The sequence below is a fragment of the Zeugodacus cucurbitae genome, chromosome 3, assembly GCF_028554725.1.
Source record: "Zeugodacus cucurbitae isolate PBARC_wt_2022May chromosome 3, idZeuCucr1.2, whole genome shotgun sequence".
NCBI lineage: Eukaryota > Metazoa > Arthropoda > Insecta > Diptera > Tephritidae > Zeugodacus > Zeugodacus cucurbitae.
Window position 1 is genome coordinate 24,028,643 of NC_071668.1, and position 10,597 is coordinate 24,039,239.

Genomic DNA, 10,597 nt, shown 5'->3' on the forward strand with positions numbered 1-10,597 from the left:
CAACAGTGGCAACAAAATACTCATATACGAAATGACACACTTGGGAAATGTCTGTAAATCACGCCGAAAAGGAGCAACCGTAAAGTAAAATGGGCTTAAAGCACTTACACTTAAACATACAGACACACATACATATATAGTATATATGTAAGTGAGTGCGTGTGAATGTGTGAGTACACTGTATCGGCACGTGAAGGCGAAAACAGTAATTTAGCGCAGAAAGCGGTGTGAAAAGGAGAATCGCGAATGAAATGCGACAATTATTGTATTATATCCTTTGCTGGTCATAAATAATTTCGGTGAACTTTGTACAATACATATAGGGTGTTTTTTGAGATCAAGCAAAATAATGTATAATGACTGGAATGCCCACAAATTTGAAAGTAGCCTTTAGTGTTTCAACAAGGGTTTTTAATCATTACACCGAACTGATTTAACACATTGATAGAAGACCTAGACGGCGAATTGTTAGATCAATTTATGAAACATAAAGCTGATTTGACAGCTTACCCTTTAGAACTCTGTTTACTCAAACAACCACCCTTTAGAGACGAAATTTTTATTCTTGTTCCACAATACGGTATGTATAGATCCAAGTTCGAGATAATATGTATTATTCAAATTTTATACGAAATTCTTCTTACAATGTATCAGGCTTAAGAAAATTGTCAGTTTATATCATGTAGAAAAGAGTCGACTTTGTTTTTCGGTCACTTACTTCTTAAATTAATTCATATAATTTCCATAATATTTGAAAATTAAAACAAGAAAATAACAAGTAAGGAAAATAACTAAGTTCGGGTGCAACCGAACATTTTATACTCTCGCAATATATATATATATTTTCGGTGAAAAATTACCCTTAGGCACTGAGTACTTCATGTTTGATATCAGGGGCCTTGAAAAGTCATGGTCCGATTTTGACAATATTTTCTCAAGTGATGTCACAGCTCAAATACAGTATTTGTGTAAAGTTTTATTTCGCTATCTTTATCTGTTCCTTATGTATACATTATAAAGTGAAAGAATCAGAAGGATTCAAAATTGAGTTATATGGGAAGTAGACGTAGTTGTGAACCGATTTCGCCCATATTCCACCCGTGTCATCAGGGTGTCAAGAAAGTGTTATATACCGAATTTCATTGAAATCGGTCGAATAGTTCTTGAGATATGGTTTTTGACCCATAAGTGGGCGACGCCACGCCCATTTGCCATTTTGTAAAAAAATTCTTATGTAAAATTTGGTGTTTCTGACGTTTCTCGTTAGTGAGTTACCGCACTTTTAGCCATTTTCAACCTATCCGTTGTATGGGAGGTGGGCGTGGTCATTATCCGATTCTTTCATTTTTAGACTGTATAAGGAAACGGCTAGAAGAAACGATTGCAGAAAGTTTGGTTTATATAGCTTTATTGGTTTGCAAGATATATACAAAAAACCTATTTGGGGACGGGGTCACTCCCACTTTTCCAAAAAAATTACATTCAAATGTGCCCCTCTCTAATGCGATCCTATGTTCCAAGTTTTATTTTCATAACTTTATTTATGGCTTAGTTATAGATCTTTATGTGTTTTTGGTTATCGCCATTTTCGAACTTAACCTTCTTATGGTGATAAGGAATACGTGTTCCAAGTTTCATTAAGATATCTCAATTTTTACTCAAGTTACAGCTTGCACGGACGGACGGACAGACAGACATCCGGATTTGAACTTTACTCCCTGATCACTTTGGTATATACATATAACCCTATATCTAAGTTTAGTTTTAGGACTTACAAACAACCGTTATGTGGACAAAACTATAATACTCTCTTTAGCAACTTTTGTTGCGAGAGTATAAAAATATATTTTTCTGGGTTGTACATATAAGTCTGTTACAATTTACCTCACAAGCTCAATTCTTTCAACAATTTACAGAACAAAGTATTACTATTGACATGTTTACATGACAGAAAAAAAATCTAATAATCGTACATAATTAACAAGGGTATTCGTTTAAACGTGTAATGTTACCCATCGCATAAATTTATGCAAATACGCAGTGTGTTACATGAACGCACTTCAAATTCTTTGTGTAAATGCCACTTATTTATGTATTAAACAGCTGTTTGGGTGTCAAAATATTAAAATGCCGAAAGTTAGCGAAAAAGCAAAATTTATTCAACTTTGCGAAAAATCACTAGTATTTGATTTGTTAATGTTGGAGCTGTTTGGAAAACATGACGGTAATTGTTTTGCGTCAATGCTACATTTTTTAAAGGCGCATATATACATAAATATATAAATGATTTCAGAAATCCAACGCAAAAAGGAAGATGAAATTATGGAAGACTTTAGCTTTGCATTGGCAGCTGCTGCATATTTTAGATATGGATCTACATTTGTTCATCATTCTGTCCCAAAATCACCCAACTTTTTAATAGATGTATTACCGCATTTGGATGAAAACAGGTTTCGAGAAATTGTGCGAGTCAGCAAAACCACATTTGATTTTATCATTGATCTGATAAAGGATGACGAAGTGTTCAATGGTCCACGTTCATGTAAACAGTTTCCTATCCAAATTCAATTGGCTGTAGTAATGTACCGACTGGGTTCATGTGGAGAAGGAGCAACAATTACTAAAATTGCTAGTTTGTTTGGTATTAGCGATGGTGGAGTAATACAGGTGAGCTATTTACATATGTATCGGTTAAAATTTGTGTTTCAGCTGTATTTTAAATTTCTCAATAGGTCATGACCAACAGGGTATTTGATGCAATTATTAAAAGGAAAACTCAGTTTCTGTTTTGGCCGGACCCTGTAGAGCGTAGAGCTTTAGTTGTTCAAACACTCAGTGAGCTACCACATTGTGTTGGCTACGTAGATGGAACGGAGATAAAATTGGCGGAAAAACCCACTGTAGATTGCGAAGCATATTTTTCTCGCAAGCATATATATTCACTTAAGGCTCAATGTGTGTGTGACCACAAACTAGTAATTCGTCATATGGTATTGGGGTATCCCGGTAGTGTTCACGACGCTAGGATATACAACAATTGCGAGCTATCCACAAACGCCACTGAAATGCTAACAGGATCAGAGTGGTTAGCTGCAGACAGTGCATATAAATTAACTTCGACCCTTATTACTCCTTTTAGAATAAACGCAACGGAAGGCACCTTGAATCAACGAATTCTGTTCAACAGAACGTTCAGCCAGTACCGAATAAGAATTGAGCATTGCTTTGGTTTATTGAAAGAACGTTTTAATAGCTTGAAAGAACTCAAAATTCAAATAAAGAGTGATAATTCGGTAAAGTTTGCATGCCGGTGGATATTAGTTTGTGCGATATTGCACAATATTATATTAAAAGAAAACGACGGTGGTTTTGATGTTGACGAAGAAAGCATTAGTGAAAACAGTGAAGTCGACGAGCCTGGGGATCAAAACTTACCAACAGTTGAAGGTGCATCTAAGCGCCTTTCATTGTTATCACTAATGGAAACTTAAAAATAAAGTATTGAAACTCATGTTTACATATCTTTAAAATCCATTAATATATGCTTTTATTTACAGAAAAATAAAAAGTGCTTCTGTGCCTATTAACATTTAGTTACATTCAAATATACATGTATTTTGCTATGAGATCTTTTAAATTTGCGAAAAAAGTACCATGTGAAATCTCTTAAAGTTTCACATTTATTTTGATTTTAACTTTAACTCTATTTCAAACATTTTAATGCGTTCTTCACTAGCAAGTTTCAGTTTTTCAATTTCCAGTTTGGTTTCTTTTTCTGATTCAGTTTCAATTCTTTTCATTTCTAATTGATTATTCAGTTCAATTCTTTTCAACTCGACCTCATTCTTTTCTTTTTCTTTTTCTAATTCTATTTTCTTAACTTCTAATTCCAACCTTTTCTCCTGAATAAAAATCAATTTATTGAACGGGGCTTCACTCTTTCTTTTTGGTTTTTTTGTTGAACTTCTAAAGTCCAACGAACTTTGTGGTGTAGAAGTTGCCGCGGCGGCGGCACTGCAATCGCTACTTATACTTATAGGTAATATTGGGTCAACTAAATCCTCACAATCGAGCGCACACAAGTCGTAGGAATCGATGGTATCGTTTAACGAACTATCAGCACAAGGGGAATCAGCCAGTACTTCAATGCTGTCAGTGCTTTCAAAAATTACTCCGGGATTTACATTTTTGCGTTGCCCGAAGATAACTTCCAGTAAGTCAAAGTTGGGACAAATTTTGTTGACATGCGCTGATACGCTTGACTCGTCACCATTAGCGAGTAGTCCAGACCCAGTTTTGTTTTTCCAGGCTGCCGCGGCAACGTACAACGCTTTGAGATACCTCATTTTGCTTTTCATAGCTACGCAAACGACAGATTGAAGTGCCGGTGTATTTTGCTGCAATTTTTCGTAAAACCTTTGGGAGGTCGGTTTCTGGAAGATATGCGTAAATTCGTGTTAAAACAAACATATGTACCTAAACATTTTCACTTTTCTAAAACCCTTACCTCAAAAGATTCTGGACTATCTTTAATTGCGTCGGATACTGCTTGCAACAGCTGCAGGGACTGCGACTCTGTCCAGCGATGGGACGGTTTCAGCCGTAGACGCTTTTGCTTTAACTTTTTATCCTGAAATATAAAACAATTGCAACAATTAAATAAAATTTATGTTCCGAGTTTCATTCTTACCTTTTCCATTTTAATTTTCACAATAATATTCATCAGCTGGTCGTTTGGTAGGGTTGCTTTTGCAATATCGTAAATTTACAAGTGTTCTTTACACACTGACATTGGTGCGTAATGTGTTTAAATGAATTTCCATATAAGTTGCTGCCAGATTTTTACGCATTCGTAAATATACACGGTTTAAGAGGTTTACGGGGCTTTTACACGTTTAAACGAATACCCTTAACGTTTTGTATTCGTCCAACTCAAATAGTGAGAAAAAGTGAGAGCGTATAATAAGACCTTTTCCAATGGAAATGGTTTTCTTGCTTAATTAGCAATAACACATTCATTACCAAAGGTTAATATTGTTCAATTAGGTGAGCTATTGGTTTACAATACTCATATAAACTCAAAGGTACCACGTTGTGCTTCTTCTTCTTCTTGACGGGCATAGACACCGCTTACGCGGTTATAGGCGAGTCCACAACTGCGCGCCACACATCTGTCCTTTTGGCAGTTTGGCTCCAATTGGTAATACCAAGTGAAGCCAGGTCCTTCTCCACCTGGTCCTTCTATAGAATTGGAGGTAACCCTCTTCCTCGGCTTCCACCAGCGGGTACTGCACTTTCAGAGCTGTAGCACTTTCGTCCATTCAAACAACATGACCTAGCCGCCGTCTTTTTATTCGCTGAACTATGTCTACGTCGTCGAATAACACATACAGCCCATCATTCCGTCGTATGCGGTATCAACATAAAGTAGAACTTTACTTTTCATTATTTTTTTCTCCAGCATCACGATCCTAACGGAGCTTTTGGTGTTGATCAACGTCAGCTTACACAGCTTTGTGCTTCGCTTTATCAAAGCACATAATAATTGACTAATATAACGAATCACAATCAATAATTATATATCATGTTTTATTTGACAAATATCTAATTACATCAAACGAGGAGTGTAAAGTAATATTCCCATCAAGAATTAAATCTGGGAATAGTCACACATTTTTACTTTGTGTTTGTGCTACAGCTAACGCCTTGTCGAAATATTTCATCCCATTCTTGCAGTTTCTTTATTATGACGATTACCAATATGTCAAATAAAATTACTGGCGTTCATATCAACACTTAATTTCAATTGCAAATTATGGCACTTAGCAACACAGTAATAGGGTGAAGGAAGTATTTGTCAATCAACTTGATGTAAAATGTAACCATAATTGAGATTATCCTAACCAATCAAGTTGGAATTTTGTCATCATAAATGGTAGTCACACAATTTAATCGATTCATTCAATATAGGGGAATGGGTTTCATCGACTCTGTATAATTATCTATTTCGCATTTGACAAGTGTAAACCAGTAAATAACAAAAATAATAGAGTTGTAATAAATACTTATAATAGAGAAGAGCTCTCTCCGGCCATATTTATGCCATCAAAATTTCACAAGTATGAAAAAATCGAACGGTAAATATGGTTTTCAAAAATAAAAATTAATTTGTTCTCAGCGTGTTTTATTTAATATAATTGATATTTTTTAGATGTGTGGTCTTTATGGTGCAACCCACACCAGATTAGTCAAAAGCGACTTTGACTACTAAGACACAAAACTCCACCAAGCGAACATGCGTTTTTTGTCTCGTCCTCTTCGATGTGGGTTGTCGCATATGAAGCAATGGGATGTTGTCGTATCAGTCAAGAAAAGACCTCTTGACAAATCCGGCGTTGGTTGAGTTTAATGAGACTTTTTCAGAGTTTTTGACCATCTGTCTGAGCAGACTTACTCCGGAACAAAGTTTATTTCTGACATATGACCAAAATTTATAGAAAAAGTGATAGAAAATTGGGTCTCTTGTCTAGACATTTTTCAAGCATAATGGTAAAAGCTTATCATTATAATAAAGTCGGAAAATAAAATTTTGTTGAAATATTTGATCTTAGGTAATGAATATGTCCCTGTTTATTTAGGAAACTATATTAGCCAAAAGGTACGATATATCATAGCTCGTTTTAAACTCAGCCGATAGCAAAACTCATGATATACATCAAAACCATTTCATATTTTTTATAAACCTTGATTTATCTTATATTTAAATAGGTTTTATATCAAGTTATCAGTCAAAACTTGTTGGAAAGTTGCCATGCTAAAGAGAATCTAATACATAATATACATACACATTATTAACATTTTCTGTACCATATAGCGTATATAATTCTTTCATAGCAATACAAATTAGAAATGTGATAGGCTTGTCTCCCATGTCACTTAGTATACATCAACTATCATAAGCATGGTAATTATTATTGGTAATATAATCACGTAATTACAACTTAAGTTATTTAAGCTCAAACAATCATCACTTAATTGACTGCCGATTATATAATATTTGTAATATATGTGAATAGTCGTTATGAGCTAACATATATTGGTAAAATTACTAAATTACCTAAGCTATTGAGCCAACGCAAATATGAACGAAATACTTTTCCGAACCAGTGCATAGCGGGTGCCGCAAGCGTGTAGGCCAAAACAAATATGGCAATTAATTGACAAATTTCAATTCGTTCCCATTTATTTCGATGTAAATAATACGCAATATAAATGTATATGACATAGAAATGGGAGTTTCATATCAATATAAAGGGTGTTTTTTAGAGAAAAATTATTAAAATTAAAATTTTATTAACTTCAGCTGGCAAATTTCTTTATAAAGTAATTTGTTTTTGTATGTAAGTGAGTCTAAAGTCTTCTTTTCAAGAGTTCTCACACTTGAAATAATGAAATATTAGCAATTTTGGGTACGGGACGAGTATTTTGGAAATAGTTTTAAACGTTTTTATTCGATGTAAGACTTTGGTCAAAGCATAACGTACATAAATGTCAAACTCATATGTTTATTTTGACAACTGTCTCTCTGGAAATACTATCCCTCTAAACAGACACTCTATACCATATAGTTTCTGTACAAAACCAATTGCAGCGCAAACACAGGAAATGCTCTTGCAATCTTACCGAAAAAACGTGAAAAATGGAAATGTATTTCAAACTGTGCGCATATAGGTGAGCCAACTATGAACATCGTTTAAATTTTTTGAAAATAAATAGTTTTGTTAATATAAAAATTCGTATCAAAGCAAAAGCAATTAAAGAATCACGCTGTTTCTTATTGTTTGATAAATATTATTATTATTATTCTGTAATGTAAAATAACAATTAAATACAATATTTACATTGATATGCAGGACAAAAAATGTAAATCAAATTCTATAAATGAATGAAAATTATTAAATCATCAATTTGCATAGTCTAATATTAATAAACGTAAGCTGTCAAACACCTGTTTCGTTAATTTCCCAAACTCAATACAAGCCTTAATTTAGTCCTCATCCATATACACTCGCTTATTGTAAACTCTTTAGCATTTTTTTCATTTCATGTTGAATGTTAACTGAGTGACAGGAAATTAAAACGTTGCTGTAAACATATTTGCTGCGTTCTGTAATGATAAAGCCGCACGTGGCGTATGAGCAACATTTTTTTCGTATTTATTTAAATAAGTTTTTATTAAACAAAATTCAATTATGTGCTTCATAGGCTGTTAAACTGTATAGAGTATAATTGCAAATCTTGTTTGTGTAATTAATTTTACGTAAATGTTTTCAATCAAATTTATGTAGAATTCAATGTCTGTGGGAAGTCTCTTGTTTTTGACAACACTTTATGGCGACTTTCGCTCAAAATAGTATATGGCTTAGTATATATATAGTGAAATATGAAAGTTAAGCATTTTTGCCATAACCTTTACTGCACAATATCAGTCCATAGTGTGAACTATTATAGATCACCAGACATTAATGGATTTTTCTAGAAAAAAAATTTTTTGAGCAAAGTTTTTACTTTTCACTTGAAATGCCTGAAACTTCTGATAATTTATGATATATTACGATTGTATTACATAAAAATCCAGCTATGATTGCCACTTACCATTTAAAATAATATATATAAATAAATTTAAATATTATATAAACTAAAAAAAAACACTTATATTTCTATTTTTAACCCCATTTCCCTGTGGAGAAAAATTTAAAAATTCTTGTGAAAAATTAACAAACTACAATCTTTGCCTGGTATCTAAAGTAATATACATTTATATATGTAAGCAAGTTTGTCAAATATTTCCAGACTGTCTATAGTGTAATTTTGTGGTTTCAATTTTATTGCTACGTTTGTGGTTAGCACCATGAGACTGCATAACTATGTGCATCTATTCCATGAGCTTTACTTGCATATTTTTGTGCTACCAAAACGAAATGTAAACGGAAGTCAAAAATAAAATACAACAAAATATTGACATTTACGAAAACCACCAATATTTTAAATATATAGACAAATTGGAATTCCATGTACTTTTTGTTAGTTTATTTAGCAAAAAGGCGAGAATTTATTTTTAGTTTTTGATGTTAAATAGTTTTCGTAAAATAGACGAAGAAGTATTTATTAAAACGAAAAAATAGCACCGTTTACCGCCATCGAATTTATGATATATTTGCGTTTAATTAATATTAATATTTTTTTATTGTTCAGCACAAAATTTTCAAACAAAATTAAGTTGCCACCTGTTTGTAATTTTTAATGAAATTAAAAACAAGAAAAAACGTTAACTTCGGCTGTACCGAAGCTAATATACCCTTCACAGGTGCATTTCTTTTAATAACTATGTGTTTAAGTAAAAAAAAAGAAAACATTTTACCAATTCTTTTTAGCCGAGTTGTTTGCTAGAAACATTAAGGTTATATAGGTAACCGATCTGAACAATTTCTTCGAAGATTATATTATTACCTTAAGCAGTAATCCTGTTCAGGGTATAAAAATACCGGAAACTAAGAAAACAAAAAAAAGCCTTGATTCAAATATTTTTTCTGAAGGGTTGCCATCCCTAAAGTTGAACTTTCTAACAACACCTGCTTGAAGCTTTTAATTAAAAAATTTGAAATTTAAAAATATACATGCTAGAAACTGAGGAAATTTAAAAAAATCTGTTTTTAAAATATTTTTTGAGAAGGGTCGTCACTTGTTTAATAAATTGAATAACATTACATTAATTATTTTTTTTCAATATGGCATGGATTTATAGCTATAAAAAGTTCATTCTGAGTTGCCACCTGTTTAAAACGATAGTTACATTTGTCATAGGTGGACCGTTGTCCTCCTAAGGATGGCTTCTTACCGTTTTCCAACTCTACGTTTAATTAAAACAGTTTATTTAAATATTAATTTAAAAGTTGATTTTTAATTAGATAAACAAAAATAATCGTTTACAAAAGACAACTCAACTTATTGAAAGCGTCGCGGCGAGATATGTCTTCTCGAACGTTTTAATACCAGAATTCTCGCTTCACTTCACGCAGGGCAGTATTTTTGGTATTCAGCAACCCTGCTTTCAGAGTAGCTTTCGTGTGGCGTGACACATTTATATCAATTATTTATCAAAGGATCTCAACAATTGAACTAATTTTTAACCTCTTTTATAATACTTTCAACTTCATATTCGCTCCCAAATTGTTATTTCACAACCACTCTAAGATTCATAAGCGTTGCTTATATGCAGTTCTATAAGTTTGAAATCTTCGTATTATACATTGCCTTAGCATTTTCCTTTTTGCATTAAAGTGGCAGTGTGTGGTAATATGGATTAGTTTTGGTAATGAATTCTCTTCCTTTCCTCTTTATACTTTCACAGTGCCAGCAGTTCGCTAATAATTCTTTTATGAGTGGCTCATGTCTGTCCAGTCGGCAATAGCTGGCATTTATAAAGGCGGCAAAGCTTATTTAGAAAGAATTATAATTTAAATTACTAGCAGTGAGATTTCAATGAGCTGCGTATTTTCTTACTTATCAGATTTTGCTTTAACATTTTTATTCGTCT

The 10,597-nt window shown here is 32.9% G+C and overlaps 2 protein-coding genes across 3 annotated transcripts; one reads left to right on the plus strand and one right to left on the minus strand.

The window, feature by feature from the left end:
• The first annotated feature begins 1,988 nt into the window (after window positions 1-1,988).
• LOC128920293 (putative nuclease HARBI1) lies at window positions 1,989-3,538 on the plus strand. 2 transcript variants are annotated; one of them, XM_054227357.1, is made up of 3 exons: window positions 1,989-2,224; window positions 2,294-2,667; window positions 2,733-3,538. In XM_054227357.1, the coding sequence occupies exons 1-3, from the start codon at window positions 2,050-2,052 to the stop codon at window positions 3,489-3,491; spliced, it is 1,308 nt and encodes a 435-aa protein (XP_054083332.1). In that variant the 5' UTR covers window positions 1,989-2,049; the 3' UTR covers window positions 3,492-3,538. The 2 variants fall into 2 exon arrangements, with proteins under 2 accessions (XP_054083332.1, XP_054083333.1); XM_054227358.1 differs by having other exon boundaries at window positions 1,989-2,667.
• On the minus strand, window positions 3,520-4,906 carry LOC128920294 (uncharacterized). Its single transcript, XM_054227359.1, has 3 exons — window positions 4,691-4,906; window positions 4,508-4,630; window positions 3,520-4,433 (listed from the first exon to the last, which is right to left on the minus strand). Exons 1-3 carry the CDS (start codon window positions 4,721-4,723, stop codon window positions 3,681-3,683), a joined length of 909 nt encoding a protein of 302 aa, XP_054083334.1. The 5' UTR covers window positions 4,724-4,906; the 3' UTR covers window positions 3,520-3,680.
• Window positions 4,907-10,597: the final 5,691 nt, after the last annotated feature.